Source organism: Sphaerodactylus townsendi, linkage group LG03, assembly GCF_021028975.2.
Source record: "Sphaerodactylus townsendi isolate TG3544 linkage group LG03, MPM_Stown_v2.3, whole genome shotgun sequence".
In the NCBI taxonomy this organism is placed as follows: Eukaryota; Metazoa; Chordata; class Lepidosauria; order Squamata; family Sphaerodactylidae; genus Sphaerodactylus; species Sphaerodactylus townsendi.
Genome location: NC_059427.1, coordinates 34,664,317 through 34,681,270, shown reverse-complemented (window position 1 = coordinate 34,681,270; position 16,954 = coordinate 34,664,317). Strand labels below are relative to the sequence as shown.

At 41.8% G+C, this 16,954-nt stretch overlaps 1 protein-coding gene across 6 annotated transcripts in view; it reads right to left on the bottom strand.

Moving 5' to 3' along the window:
- Nucleotides 1–16,954, bottom strand: part of MITF (melanocyte inducing transcription factor) — a 182,796-nt gene that overhangs the window by 62,795 nt on the left and 103,047 nt on the right. For 5 of the 6 annotated variants that reach the window (XM_048489782.1, XM_048489785.1, XM_048489790.1 and 2 more), the window contains exon 2: nt 2,880–3,126. In XM_048489782.1, coding sequence (XP_048345739.1) covers nt 2,880–3,126 — 247 coding nt within the window. The remainder of the gene's footprint in view (nt 1–2,879; nt 3,127–16,954) is intronic. The other variant, XM_048489784.1, reaches the window with a different exon arrangement.

Genomic DNA, 16,954 nt, shown 5'->3' with positions numbered 1-16,954 from the left:
GAACAAGGTTTGTATGCAAATAAATATCCGGAATCTTAGGTGAAAAGTTGTCTCAACCCTCCAAGTTTTGCTTTTAAACACACAGTAGTCTGGAAGAACAATCACAGCACAAGAAGAAGAGTTTGGATTTATACCCTGCCTTTCTCTTCTGTAAGGAGATTCAAGGAGGCTTACAAACTCCTTCCCTTCCTCTTTCCACAACAGGCATCTTATGAAGTAGGTGGGGCTAAGAGAGCTCTGAAGGACTATAACTAGCTCAAGTTTACACAACAGGCTTCATGTGTAGGAGCAGAGAAACAAATCCAGTTCACCTGTCATATGGAGTGGGGAATCAAATCCAGTTCTCCAATTAGAATCTACCACTCTTAACCATTACACCACACTGGCTCTCACAACCACAGAGGGGAACTAGGCTTTTTCAATAGTGCAGACCACCCATGAAGAGTTTCAGGAAGGACAGAAATTACATTTTTTTAAAAACTCCTCCATTACAATGCAAACATATCTGTTTCTGTATAACTATTTACTTTCAGTTGGGTTCCCATAAGCAGTAAAAAATCCTCGGTCAACAATGTTTGATACCTTTACAATGGGAAAATAGAAACATATTTGCCCTTTGAAGGTATTAAACCAGGTAACCTTGTATGGTTACCTGATTTAGCACCTTCAGAGGGCAAATAAAGCAGATAATGTTTAGAAAGCTGTTTCCTTTTGAACACTTCTTCACTGTAGTTTCCTCTTTAATACAATCACAAAATTGACAGTCATGAGCTCTGTAAAATATCAGTGAATGAACATGACAAATACAAATACAGGGTATTTCTGAGAAAAAAACTACACCGAAAACAATATTTAGATGGTCAGGTAGCAGAATAGTATATGTTAACAAGCATATAGACTGTTATTTACCTCACAACTGACATATATTTAGTTTAGAAAATGGTAAGATTGGATGTACTTTCCCAATTTTCAGCTCTCAAACAGTACAAAAGAAAATACTCTTCATTCATCTGGCAACAGAAAATCAGGGTACAAGTAGACCAGTTCCTCTAAGTTCCTGGCATTTATTTCTGCTAGCATTTCACTGTTCTGATTGACAAGCAAACTCCCTTGAAATGGAGCCACAGGAAAAGTTAAAGGTGTTAAACACCAATAAGAACATGGCTAAACAAGAATTAATCTAGCAGGGGGAAAACATCCGTACAAACTACATTTGCTTGAAGCAAAGAATACATTCAATCACCTGCACAGATTTGGGTTTTTAATAGTTTTTGTGGGGCTTGATGTTTCATTATGTTTAATTTTACAAGCCGCCTCGGGCAGTTTCTTGGAGAGGCGGCACAGAAATTTTCCAAACCAACACACTTGGATGAAAAGGCCCAGAGATTTTCCTGTGTTCGGATGTATCAGTGGATAAGTGACAATTCTTGCCCTGCTAAGTGCCAAAGAAGAACATGCACGACACTCTTATTGAGGCCCCTGAACTCAGGTTATGTCTATATGGAGGTAATAGCCAATGAAAAACTGTGCTACACAAGAACAGGGGGAAGACCTTGGGCTGGGTGAGCAAGCATCATATTGGGTTGCTACTACATCTAAATGCTAAACAGTGAATTTCTGCCCTTGTAATGGACTTCACAACATTTTGAAAGTGCACACCACCCCTATAGCCCTCTACAACACTTTCAGTCTGAAGCCCATGTTGCCTTCTCCCTACCTCAGGTGGGCAAGTGAATTCACAGCTTTCATCTATGTATGACTATGAGGCCTCTCCAGTTCACTTCTGCTTTCTGCACCTGGAATGAAGGTAATCAAAGCGCTCTCCTGTTTTTCCCAGCTCTCTCAAGCATCCTTTGCCAATGGCAGTAAGACAAGAAACTCAAAGGAAAGTTGAATATTGCCAGAGAAGTGCTGGCATTAATGTATTGCCACCAATATGAACACACAGAAGTGCTGGTTAAAAGGCACTATTTACCTCCACAGCAACAGTCCCTCTAAGGCTTCTTTACCGCTGAACAGAAGCTCGCTCTTGCTGAGCGTAACTGAGCTGCCAGCAAGAGCTCCCCCTGCTGAGCAGCCGCCCAACCTGCACGGCACCAATATGGTGTCTGCGCGGCCGTGCTGCTTACAGGAAACATTGCTTCACAGTCAGCTAAGGGGAACATTTTTTATATTTTGCAGGTGCTTGAGGATAAAACACTACAAATTGCAATTTCTTTCTGACTTTTGAGTTTTGCCCTTTGTTTTCAGTTCTTGTATTAATTAACAAAAACAGCTAGTTTATCTGGCTATATCTATATCTTATTTAGCTTCAGCAAAACTAAGAGGTCTGTATGTCCAACGGCCAGGGATAAGGTCCTCTCCTGTAATTAGGAAGCTAGATTTCAAGGAACACAAAAGCTACAAAAAGGAATGAAGTCATTTGTGCTAAAAAGGATTACAAATGGCAAAGTGCACAAGACTACAGTCCAAATTAAGGCTTTCTGAAACAACCCTTTGTATAGAATCTTTAGGGAGTTTTTGAACAATCCCATTCACTGGTTTGGAAAAACATATCTACGTGCGTCCACAGGATCCGAAGAGACAACAATTTTGGAAAGTATTTGGTAAGCATGTCTGAATTGTGGAGGTAGTTTTCAAAATATTATTGTGTTTCCCATCCAACAGGCAAAGTAGCATTTCTTTCTACATGGGCATCTTCCACCTAAGTAGGCTGCCTTGAAACTCAAGTTGCAAGGTAGGGGCAGTGGATGTCTATCAAAGTAACTAAACTTAAGCCACTGTTACATGATGCTTAAAAAAAAACACTTGTGTTCAGAAAAAAAGTTTCATCTTTTCCCACAAAGAATACCAGCATACATGTTGGAATACTGACGTACCTTTAGGACTTCCATTGGGACCTGAGTTGCAGGAGGCAGGCTAGTGGGGAGGCTGACGTTGATGGCTGGGGTCTGACTGACGGCCACTCTCTGTTGCATGAACTGGGCTGCCTGCTGCTTCTGTTGCTGCTCTCTGCGCTCTTGCTCTTGCATCTGCTCACGCATGAGCTGCTGCCGGAGCAAAATCCGTGAGGTCATACTGGAGGAGCTTAGTGGAGGCTTGGATGCTCCGGGGTGCTCAGAACTGCTGCAGAAAACACCAAAGACAGAAAACAGAATCACTCGCTGATTTCATTGAACTTTCGAAGGGTCGCACTAAAACAAGGGTGCACACGAGGGGAAACTGTTTTACAAAGAGATGCAGTGGCAAAGTTGTAGTGGATTGACTGTGACAGAAAATGGTCCTTTGCAGCCAAATTAAAGTTATGATCATCCCAACATTAAATATTCAGGGGGCTAGATAAATACTAATAATACTACCTGTAATTGTTAATGCTCAGGCAATCCGATTGTTACTTTTGAAATATATTACATTATTATGTTCCAGAACAGTAGAGCATTATATCACATGCGTTTCAGAGCAGTACAGTATTATATTATCTAAGTTCCAGAAGAGTAGAGGAAATGTATTGGTTTTCCCCCTTTAATCTAAGACATTCTCTCTTGCTTGTTAGCCTTAACAGCTATCACCACTCCAAACATTTCTCCAAGGACTTAACAGAAGCACAGTTCTCAATTTTGTCTTCAAAACAACCCTCGAAATAGGGTGAGACACAGAGAAAGAGTAAGAGTGGCCCATGGTCACCCAATTACTTTAGTGGTGCAGAGAGCATTTGAACCTAAGTATCCCTAATTGGCACTCTAACCATACACTACACTGGCTCTTTTGATATGGAATGAATGATCACAATTTTTAGTTGATCTTCCAAAAGCTGTGAGTTCTCTATCTTTGACTCACTGCACACATTTGTTTGACATGTAGACATTAAGAAGTTATACAACTTTTAAAGGGAAATGTGGTGCGTTGGTGGAACTGTTTTCAGAATAGAAAAACAAACAGGCAATCGTCCTTTCAGGATGGCCCAGACTGAATGATATTTTGGCTCCATGAAGGGCGGTGTTATGAAAGAAGCTCTTAAGAAAATTCTGTCCCCTGGAGCAAATATGATTTCCAGAACAGCCAACATCAAACAGCACATTTTTCTCTTCAGATTTTCCTCAAACTCCTCTACCAATATGAGAACAATTTGGTCACTAGCAGTCTCTCACTGAAACAAACACGCTCGTTTGTTCTGCAGCTGAATTACAGTACAGGACTGATTTGCTCCATCACGATGTAATAATAGATGCAATTTACAGCCCCATCCAAACAGGGGGGACTTAAAAGGGCCCGTAGAGATACATGACCACGCTGGTGCATTTGAACTCCCTTGGTGTCAGTGGCTACATGTCCTGCAGCCCCGCCACTGCAAAACCGCAGACGTCTGAAGGCCACAGTGGGACAGCCACAGCATGCAGGGGGCAGGCCAGGGCATTCCTGGGGATGAAGTCGGAGTTGAGGGCCGGTCCTGTGGCGTACCAACCCTCAAACATATGCCACCATTTTGGTGGTGTATGTCCTTTCAACCCTATGGGACTTTTCAGCAGCAGTGGGGTTTAGGGCTTTTCCCTGCTCCCCGCACCACTGGAACACCCTTTTGGAAGTGGTGGGTTGGCGCTGCGTCGACACCGCTGCCAGTGGTGGGATCCAACAATTTTAGAAACAGGTTCCCATGGTGGTGGGATTCAAACAGTGGCGTAGCGCCAATGGGGCATGGCCGGGGCATTGCTGGGCAGGGCTGTGGCAAGGACGCAGCCACTGTGCCAGTCCTTGGGCAGGAAACGAATGCACGCAGGTACAGGCTGCCACGCAAACTGGTGCACTTCCTGCTAGACTGCTTCAAGTTCTGTGCGCTACTGCTGAAGAGGAGGGGCGTAACTAAGGCAAAAATCACGTGGCAAAATCACCAATTAGTAACCCCCTCTCGGCACACACAAATAATTAGTAAACTACTCTCAGGAACCTGTGAGAACCTGCTGGATCCCACCTCTGACCGCTGCCTGCCACTGGCGAGTTTGGCTGGGGCAGTGAATATCATATACTGCCTGAGCTTGGATCTATTAAACTTAAGAGAAGAGCTCCACTCATGACATGGATTTCTCCCTCAGTGTTATCCAGAAATCTGCAGTGTGGAATGTACTGAAAGGAGTTGCAGCCCAACTGTGATATCTTCCCTTATACAAGTAGAAATGCCTCTACTTGCTTGAGGGCTTCTCCGGATCTTTCCCAGCATCTTAAAACAAAAAAAAAAGTTGACTGACAATGAATTGCTAAGCAGAGTTACACAACCTGCTAAGTCAAAGAAGCTTAAGAAGGGTACTATGACTACACTTGGGAGTATACTGTATATACAGTAGCAGAGCAAATCTTGCTGTATGACTTTTGCCCACTGAGGTAAGAAAAAGGTTATTTGGTCTGTTGGGCTAAGCAAAGTGAAAATTAAAATTATCTTAAATAAAAAGAAAAAAACACCCTCTTGGCCTAAATTGCCCTCTATAGCCATTCAGTTTTTTTCAGCCATGGCCAGTCAGATTAAGGATTTCTGGAGAAAAACAACAAACAAACCCTAAACCCTCACAATTCTAACAAGAGTCCCAACTCTGAAACGCCAAGTTTCTAAGGAGTAAGAGAATGAGGAGGCTCACATTCAACAAAGAAATTGGATCCGGTTTGGAAAATCCAATAAACATCAATAGATTTGTAGAATGTCTCACAAGAGGCCTTGCCCCAAGACCATGCCAGGACAGCAAGAAATCAAATCACCTCTTTCCATAAGCTCTCCTGACTTACACCTCAGTCAAATCTCAAGCAATTGTGCTGCTTTCCTTATTTCAATAATCTACATCTTAAAAGGTGGGCACTTTAAGATGTGGGGAGGGGGAATCAAGCCCACAGATTTTTTTGCTATAGCTTTCCCCTCTCCCTCCTCCCACATTTACATTTTCTTTTTTTTTTTAAAAAAGAGGTGGGAGGAGTGAGGGGAGTGAGAAAGAATGATGTCTTGCTATTTCTGGCCTGTCAGGCTGAAACATTCTCAGGGAGACTGATCCTTTTGATAAAACAAGAGAAAAACCTTTGTGGTGAAACTAATGCAGCTGTGGAATAATCGCACTAATTAGCTGCCCAAGAGAAGTCACTGACTGTGATACTCCGAGAGAAAAAGGAAGACTTTCAATTAATGATGAAGGATTCTCACATTCTACAACCCATCCCGGTTTTTAACAAAAAAGAAAAAAAAGTCTGAACCTTAATAAAGCAACTATTGCCTATCCCCACAAAAACAATTAGAACAGCATGCGTAACAAGCCCCATAACCAACAAACTTTATCCAACATCATAGTTTGCTGAGACTGGGGTGGGGAGAAGAGGGGAAAATGTACTTTCTGGTTTCATGGAATAGTGAGAAATTAGCTCGTCCTCAAAGCCATACACACCATTCAGAAGTATAAAACAGGGTGGAGATATCTCTCTTTCTATTCCATAGTTACTTATTCAACTCGTCATGTTATACGTACTTTTAACAAACTCCAGAGTGGGAGACTGTTTCGAACGTAGTAGTCTGAGATACAGCTCATTCACACAATGGTAACATTTTGAAAAAGTTGAGACTGTGGACATTCTTAGAGTGTTGTAAATATGACAATGTTATTTCTGGGTTACTAGTCAGAAGTGATGTCATGATCACAGAGGCGTAGCTCCAAGGGGACAGGGGGGGTGCGTGGCGGGGGTGTTTGGGGGCACGGCGGGGGCAATCTAAGGGGCGGGGGTGGCAAGGGTGTTCCGGGGGCGTGGCGTGCCATGGCATGGGCGTGACAGGGGCGGAGGACACACCAGTGCACTGAGCGCTTTTCCCCCTCGCTCCATCCCTGCATGGCCATGCCATTTTTCCTCTCCCATTTCCCTCTGTGCCACTCCACTGAGCACCAGCATGTGGATGCACAGGGGTGATGTGGAGTACCATAATGAGTTCCCCTACTGGCACTGGTCATCTGGCACTCAATTAGGCTAAGAGGCAATGATTAGCTCAAGTTACCCAGTGACTATCATGGATAGGAAGCCAACCACTATACTAAATGGCATATTATTGCCCTGTGCCCTGGCTGTGTATTTGACCATCTGCCAGCCCCCTCCCAGGGTTTGATCACTGGGGTGTGATGCCAGACGTCTCTTGTTATTAACTATTTATTGAAGGTTACTGCTACTATAGTTGTTGTTGTTGTTGTTGTTGTTGTTGTTGTTGTTGTTGTTATTATTATTATTATTATTATTATTATTATTATTATTATTATTAATTCAATTTGATAAACTGCCCTACCCCCGAAGGGCTCAGGTTTTGTATTATTTTTAACTGGGATTATTCGATTTGTTTCTACTGTGTTGTTCTGTTGTACTCCGCCCTGAGCCCTTCGGGGGTAGGCCGGTTTATCAAATCGAATAAAATGATGATGATGATGATGATGATGATGATGATGATGATGATGATGATGATGATGATGATGATGATGATGATGATGATGATGATGATGATGATGATGATGATGATGATGTCTGTATATTCTACAAAAACCTATCAACCATTATGATGAAGTTTCAGTGCTTGGTGTCATCTCATTAATTGAATTATAATTCAGCTGATTTGTTAATTTGATTATTTATGCTATTCTGATAGTGCCAGTTAGTAAAGACAATTTCAGTATCACATTCATTTTTACAGTCTCTTATTTTAATAAATGTCAACAAAATAACAGAATACAATTAATCATGCAAGTTGTTGGTGGACTTTTTTAATACTGAGGTTTTATGTACACTTTTATGCATACTTATGTTTCTATAAAGTCTTGCATTTGGCAACTTGATATCGTAACTACGCTATAAACTACTCATCTCCAAATATGGAGGTGTTTAGATAAATGTGGCAGATAGTCCTGCTGCTTAAAGGGCTTTTGATGGTTGTGAAAAGTACCATTAAGTTGCATTCACCTTATGGCGACCCCTCATGGGGTTTTCAAGGCAAGAGGAGTTCAGAGGTGGTTTGCCATTGGCTGCCTCCGCGCAGCAATCCTGGACTTCCTTGGTGGCCTCCTATCCAAATACTAACAACAGTCAACTCTGCTTAGCCTCAGAGGTGAGATTGGGCTAACCTTGGTCATCTAGGTCAGGGCATAAATGGATTTTAGGACAAAGCAATTAAAACTATATTTCTATATATCTGAAAATCCATGAACTGTGGCTATCCATGTAGTCATGCATGCCTCTATCTGAAAATTAATAATGGGCCAGAGTGTGCAGAAACATATACTTCACCTACAGCTTACATATTCACAAAAGAGGGTGCCCCCTCTCTGCTCTCTGCTCTTGTGCTGTTACACCAGGGTGCCCCTCATATTGAGAGACCCGCCGTTCCTCCTTCTTGGGGCAGGTTTTAAATGGGGTTTTTTGGATGCCTCTTGCTTATTTATTTATTTAATCATTAACCGCTGTTTTATCTGATGTTTTAGTATGTTTTATTGATTAATAATTGGATGGAGCTTATGTGATTGTTTATTGTGTTGTATGATTTGCTCCTTGTTCCACATTGTTTGAATTTTATGTTGTGCACCTCCCGGAGCCCTTTGGGGATCGGGCGGTATAGAAATTTAATAAAGATAGATAGATAGATAGATAGATAGATAGATAGATAGATAGATAGATAGATAGATAGATAGATAGATAGATAGATAGATAGATAGATAGATAGATAGATAGATAGATGATAGATGATAGATGATAGATGATAGATGATAGATGATAGATGATAGATGATAGATGATAGATGATAGATAGATAGATAGATAGATAGATAGATAGATAGATAGATAGATAGATAGATAGATAGATAGATAGATAGATAGATAGATAGATAGATAGATAGATAGATAGATAAAAGTGGAACATGTACTGCCCTTCCTGACTGCAAAGTACTAATGTCAGGATCAGCCCATTCCCAGTTTGATCTTGCCATATCTCCAGGCCAGGACATGGGCTCCTCTTTCTCTCCTCTTCTCCCTTCCTCAGCCTCTATACTTTCGCTTCCCAGGCAACGCCTTCGCAGCTCATCGGCTTCATTTTCCCTGGACCCTGGGACTGGTGGGGGTGCCACTGTCCCTTGGGAACTAATAATCAGTGAGTGAAATTGTGTCATGAGGCGCATTAGGGGCATGGCGTGGGAGTATTATTATAATGAAGAAGCCTTATTTGCTTTATGCTTTAGATTCTGGCTTAGTGAGAAATCTAAATGCTTATTCCTGATGCTGTTTCATACTGAAGAAATCATCTGAACACAGTCTTGTTATTGAACAGTCCAGGGACATGACAACTAAGACCTGCATTTTAGTGACTGGGGCAACAGAACAGTGTCACATTTATCCTCAACAGCCTGAAGTAGCATCTGGGTAGTTTTAAGGTGCTGGTTTTATCTTAAAATATATTTTTTAAGAACTGAGTCTTGACATAATTGTATCTCACCACAACCTACCAGGGTGCCATATAAGAGATACTATAGTTATTACCTTGTGGATGTATTGAGCATACATAAGACATTCTTAGAGGCTGTTAGGCAGGTTTGGTGCTCTCTTTGGAGCCAGTGGGTATAGTGGTTAACAGCATCAGACTCTTATCTGGAGAACTGAATTTGTCTCCCCACTTCTCCACAGGAAACCTGCTGAGTAGGACTGGGCTAGTCACAGTTCGTTCAGAATTCTCTCAGCACCACCTGCCACATAAGGTAATTGTGGAGAGGTTGGGAGAAAGAGTTTGCAAGCCACTTTGAGACGCCTTACATGAAAGAAAAGAGGGGGGTATAAAAACCAACTCTTCTCTTCTTCAACAGAGCCCAACCATCTTTCAGAAAACATACAAGATCCTCTGAAGATGCCAGCCACAGATGCAGGTGAAATGTCAGGAGAGAATGCTGCTAGAACACGGCCATACAGCCCGGAAACCACACAGCACCCAAATACAAGATCTTGTTGTTTAGTTTGGCACTTTGCAGTATTCAGTGCTGATGGAACCTTAAATTTGAGATTTTATCTAGTTTAATCTCCCCATTTAGAGTTTCTCCACAGCACTTCAGGCCATCTTTTTTTTAAAAAAAATTCTTTTTAATTAAACAAACAAGTAAACATCTTATGCAAGCTCTGTGGCTTCATGACAGAGAACATCAGCATGCTAGGAATTTTGCACATATCTATAAGATGTATCTTAACATAATTTTAACAGAACGTGTTCTATGAGACTCTTGCAAACAGGTTGGCTGGTTTTTTTACTCTCATCATCCCTTACAAAAACAGATGTGAGGTCTACACGGGTGGGGCAGTGGGAGGAAGAGACAATTAAATTGATTATAAAATGTCTTCTCATATTTGTTAGTAAGGCGAAAGCCAAAACCTGATTTAGTTTGGGCAGAACTGGAGATAATCGCAATGTAGCTTTTATTCATGCACATAAAGTACGGTATTCTGTTACTACTCACACTCAAGTGCCTTCATTAGGTGAAAATTCCATCAACTTGAAAAACATTATGTTCCTGTTCCATTTCCCAGTTGCTGCCAACTTTCCCTCCAGTCCTTCCCCACCCACCCACCCACCCCAAAAAAATCTAAGTTAACAAATTCCTGGTTCAACCCTTGCCTTCTTTGGCAAGTCAGACAGAGCTCCATAAAATATGGCTGCACACTCTAATCAAAACTGCACACGCACACAGCACAACTCCCCTGGCCAAAAATTAGCGTCTTGAACTTTGAAATTCTTACAGCAATGATAGGAATGCCATCTGCACTGGGCAGAGATCCTTTGGCCAGAATTAGCAAGAAGCAATAGCAATAGCGGCAAAAGATTCCTTAGCAAACTGGTAGAGCTCAGTCTTTAATTATGTCTCTTATAGCAATCAAGTTCTGTGATCCAGACAGCAAAATAAAGAACTTTGTGACCCAGACATTAAGCAATCGACACAGCACCCACTACTGGTTAAAGAGATAAGCCTCCCAAATCATAAGCAATTATCTTAGGAAACACTGCATTATGCGGGTGAAAACAATGATTACGTTCATTTAAAGATGCATAGCTTGTTTCTTGAAACATAGTTTTTTTTTTCCAAAAGCCCTTACTTTAAGTTTGTTTCCAAAAAAACTGAAATTTTATTGTAGGTTGATTTTTCTTTTCTCCTCTCCTGCACTTTCCGGGGCTTCCCACATTTCAACACACTCTGGTTTATTGAACTACCTCAACAAAACTGGCACACTTTTAGGGTTTTTTTTGGCAAAGGAGACTTTAAGTGACATTCTTTTACATACGCTCTGCTATATACATCACTAACTCTACTGTTATTTTGAGTTAGCACTGAACAATCCTAGCATCCTGATAGGGCAATTAAATATATACCTACTTCCAGCTGCTTTCAAAGACTTTGCAAATTCTTGGGATTAAGGTTCTCACTGAACCTTTGGGACTACATCAACTGTGATTTAAGCAGCTGCTCACGTTCTTACTCTCGATCCAGGATGTCATTTCTCCAAATTTCACTTCCTGGTGGACTGGCCCGTAGTAGCTTGTCCAACAATTTTTGGACAGGTTGATGCACACCATCCCCAATTCCAAGAAACTATTTACTAGGAAATGCTGACCAGATAGCCAAGTTCTGCACAAGACACTCCAACTAATTATCTGTGGTCCATCTTGAACTTCCTTCTTCACCTGAAGGATCTTCCTTTGTTGGTTAATGCTCACACTCCCTCCCTCTCTCTCTCACACACACACACACACTTGAATGATAAAAACAAGCATGTCAATCAGTCTTCTTTTTGTTCTTTGAGTGTCTACTTAGTGCACACCGCAACATATCACCACCCCTTTCCCTGCTGTATTGGGCCTGTGTTTTCTACTCTGTTATAGTTGGCTCACCAAGTCCTGGCTGGTAAGGGAAATGGGGCATGCTCTAGCACTTCAGCAAAAAACAGAGTTTTGCCCAAATGCCTGTGTATTCCTGGCAATGAGCTGAGGTCACATCTAGGAGAACAGGAAGTGATGTCAGCATGTTGCTGATGATATCAGCGCAGCATCAACAATCCCCCTTCCTTCCCGCTGGCTTCTGAGGGGATCTGGCAAGCTTAGGTTCTAGCCTCTCCAGTGATCAAGGGAATGGGAATGTCATTCTGAAGCCCCCTCCTTCAGCCAAGATGAGACGGAATGGGTGGGCTTTGCTGCAGTTGATGGAAGGAGCTGGCCAGCCCTATGTGCAATTTTGAAGTGGAGGAAGGGTATTTAATGGCTCGTTTTCCACCCTTTTTTGGAGAAGTGGGGTGCAGGGTTATGACCATGGATGCATATTGCATCAAATTATTGTTTGACCGAACAATGGGGACCATCTGCCTAATGAGGGCTATTTTCTGAGGGATCTGCAGTATGACCTCTTTGAAGCAATCATGGAACCGTGGGGCAGTGGGGGACCAAGCAGTGAATTACTGCAGGTAGAATTGGTTGAAACATCCACAGTAAAGCATCAATATGTAGGGTGAAGGGGCAGTCCTCAAACCAGAAGCCTGGGAACTCTTGTGCATTCATTGAGTTGTGACAGGAGCCCTTTGAGTTACACTCAATCCAGAGACTTAATGGCTAAGTGGAAAGGAAATGTGTTGCATTGCAATGAATCAGCTGAGTAAATAATAAGGCAGAGATGCGAGCAAGTTGTTTTGTAGAACTTTACTAGATAACAAAACAACGTTACACTAAATATAGGAACAGCAAACTCCATCTATACAAGTGCTCAATCTTGGTGTCGGTGCAGTCTATCAGTGCCTGCCTCTCCTCTTCTGCTGAAAGAAAAAGCAAAGAGATCTTCCCAGAAGCTCATTACCTGTTTATTAGCATAATACCATCACCACTCGGAAGAGAGCCTGGACTGGCAAACCATGCACTCCATCCAGTTTCACTCTTCTTCCCCTTCAGTTTTTGAGCAGTTTGTTGTTTTGGTCTTTGGTTAAGGTGTCTTTGGTTAAGGATCAGGGAGTGGATAATGGGATAGACCTCTCCCTGAAGCCTTCAAGAGCTACTACCAGGTTGAGTAGATGATATCGGCTTTGATGGACCAAGGGTTTGATTCAGTGTAAGAAAGCTTCATGGGTAAAAAAAGGGGCTTGGACAGATTTATGGAGGAGAAGTCGATCTATGGCTACCAATCTTGATCCTCCTTGATCTGAGATTGCAAATGCCTTAGGAGACCAGGTGCTCGGGAGCAGCAGCAGCAGCAGAAGGCCATTGCTTTCACATCCTGCACATGAGCTCCCAAAGGCACCTGGTGGGCCACTGCGAGTAGCAGAGTGCTGGACTAGATGGACTCTGGTCTGATCCAGCAGGCTCATTCTTATGTTCTTATGTTCTTATGGTCATACGCCCGATCCTGTCAAGCTGCAATTCTACCAGAGCAACTGCAAGCTTAAAACTTTCCCTTCCATGCTAGCTTCTACTCTAATTATTTTTTTATCAATAGAGGGTCACTACATGTTTTGTCCCTGATGAGAAGAAATGGACATTTTCCTTGACACATTCCTAGAATGCTCCTGAAAATCTGAAGGGATTGTAGTTTTCAACATATTCAGCAGCCCAGTTCCATGGTCATTTCATGTTGGAGGAAAACAACACATTCAAATTTATTCTAAAGCATATTCTTGTTTCATCTGGACCCACACCACCAGTTGAAATTCCCCACCCCCTTAATATGCTGTGGCCCCACTGAGGACAGTCCAATCTTGTCCAAATGAATAAATCGTATGTTGCAGGCAATGTTGATGCATTAAATACACCAGTTTGCTAACTCGCTTTGGAAGGAAAACATATCCTCTTGCACTTCAGTTGCATCTCTCCCTTATTCAAGCAGTGAGCTTCCCGACCTAATATTTTCATAAACATTACTTGCCATGTGTCCCCTGCCTTATTATCTGTACAGGTCTCCAACAGTGAGACTGATACCTGCAATCTCTAAGTCCCCACACCCTTGTACGATATCAGGTAAACCATTGGCTTTTCCTATTAAAAACATACCAAAGAAAGCAGACTCCAGCAATTGGAAGCCAAGTTAATTAAGTCAGTGATTCCATATATAACCACTACACACCCAGTCTCTCTCTCTCTCTCTCTCTCTCTCTCTCTCTCTCTCTCTCTCTCTCTCTCTGTGTGTGTGTGTGTGTGTGTGTGTGTGTGTGTGTGTGTGTGTGTGTGTGTGTGTGTGTGTGTGTGTCTCACTTTGTACTTTATTCCTAAACTTAATAATTGATTGCAGGCTGTTCTTGCACTTGATTCAGCAGTCTTTATGAGCTGTCTTGATTTAAACTACTAACAAAAAGAGCCCCGCACACATATACTTTGGAATTCAACTTTGTCCTTTTCTGCCAAGGGCAGAACAATAAAGCTGGTAAAATAATTTTCATATGGCAATCGATCAAGATATAAAAGGCACAGACAACCAATATAGATAGGGCAATGAAAGTTTCAAGGCGACAAGAGAAAAAGATGAAGTGACCATTAAAAACCAGTCCCGATTGACTACTCCCAATTCCCAAAAATGCCTCAACAGTTATAGGTAAAGTGTACATATAACTTTATTTTTGTTTAAAATATTTGTATCCCTCCTTTCCCCAAAAGGGCTCAAAATCGTTCACAATGAACACCAAATTGTATCCAGTAAGAAGATCGAGATAACACACCACTCAATCCATTCCTACAACATAAGCATTTGAGATGAAGTATCTGCTAGCAACATCCACAAAATGTCACACTTTTCTCGGTCTTCTCCTAGAGATCACGCAAGAAAACTATACAACAGTGCTATTTTTATGTCATAAAGCAGGGACACACAGGCAAGTAGACATTTGAATGGGTTACTGATCTTTGTGGATTCATTTGAAAGGTTGACAAACAGAATAGGTAATGTTACTGTGAGTATGGCTGCATAAAGTATTCATATTGCTGTACCTAACCGTGGTCCGTTCCACAAAGCACAAATTAGATGTCCTGAGGACCTTTAAAAAGGCATCTTGGGAAGGAATTCTGCAAAGCTTTTTTCTCAAGGCGTCCTCAGGATGCCTTATATAAGTTCAAGGCATATTTTGTTGAAAATGTTTTGAAGTGCGCTTTTTTTTTCTTTAAGGCACCTGCAAGACATCTCCTGCCTGGCTGTGTGGAAGGCAGAGCTCAGGAGATGTGTTATTTTTCTTGCCCGACCGTTTTGCTCTCTGGTCAGTTTCACACACATACACACCCTGCTTCCACCTGGCATTTTGTGTGCAGCTGAAGGGATTCTCCCTGCCTCCATTTGCTGAAGGTTGCCCCGGGACGTTTGCTCTGCAGGCTCCTATTCTGGGTGCCTTTTCAGCCCAAAAAGTCCACAATTGTACTCAACTTGTCCTGCTAATTCCAGCAATTTATAGGGGTTTTTTTGGAAGGAGTTATCTTTGTAGCTATGCAGACATGCATAAGAGAATCTTCGTCAATGAGAGGACTGCTTTACTTCCCATTGAGAAGCACCGGGTAAACCTGCCCATCGCAGATCATCTTAGTTTTTCTGTGCAGAAAGAAAAGTTATTCTGTGAAGTAGGAAACTGTCCGCAGAGGGCAGGTCTACCCAATGTTTCTCAATAGGAGGTAGAGCAGCCCTCCAAGAGGCTGAGACACTCATGCATGTTTGTGTAGCTATGCAGATAGCTCCTTATATTGTCGGAATTGGTAGAATTAGCTGAGTACAGCTATGTACCGTATATACTTGTGTATAAGCCTAATTTTAAAGCACATTTTTATGCTGAAAAAAGCCCCCCTCGGCTTATACTCGGGTCAGCTTATTCTCGAGTATATACAGTATTTATATACAACTGTATGTACCCTAGTCTGTGCTGATAACCTCACACCAGCTATAGCTGAAGCTCTGTTTGGACATACAGATGATGATGAGGAATCCAGTTTTGAAGGATTTTAACTCTTGTGTTTTAGCTTGGTTGCTTATTGAGTTAAGGTTTTTGTACTTTTAAAGTTATTGTTGATACCATGTTGTTTTTGTTGACCCTCTTTTTCACTTACAGAGCTAGTTTACTGTTTTTCTTTGAAATAAATATTCAAAAACATTTAACCTACTGATGCCTCAATTAATGTAATTTTATTGGTATCTATTTTTATTTATGAAATTTACCAGTAGTTGCATTTTCCACCTTATACTTGAGTCAATAAGTTTTCCCAGTTTTTTGTGGTAAATTTAGGTGCCTCGGCTTATATTCAGGTTGACTTACACTCGAGTATATATGGTACTTTTTGAGCTGAAAGGGAGACCAGGATCAGAGCCTACAGAGCAAACATCCTGGGGTAACCTTCAGCAAATGGCGGCAGGAAGAATCCCTTCAGCTGCAACCAAAATGTTGGGTACAAGTTGAGGGTGAAACTGACCACAGAGCAAAATGGTCTTCTCATCCTTTTGCTGTTTGGAACTAAACCGGCAGATGCCTCCTTTAAAGATGTCCCATAGATGTCTTATTTTGGGTGTGTGGAATGAAAAGAAGCAGTCACCTCTTTTTAAGGTATCCCACAGATGTCTTTTTTTTTTTGCTGTGCAGAATGGACCAGAATTGTAAAATGGTTGGTCCACCTACTAGTCATGGAAGCAGCTAAACCAAACAACCCATGGACAAGGTAAGAGTCTCTAAATACTCAGGGTGGGGGAGGGGCTGCTGTAAAACTACTTAGGGCATAAAAAGAGTAAGCCTATTCACATCTAATGGATTACACTCAAATAAGCACATTTAGCATTGTACCATATGTCTATCCACATATTTTGAAGCAACTCACTTCAACAGCAAGCCAGCAGACCCACTGGATTAATTTAAGCTTTGTTTTTGGGTGGCTCCCACCTTCATCTAGACCAGGGGTAGGGAACCTGCGGCTCTCCAAATGTTCAGGAACT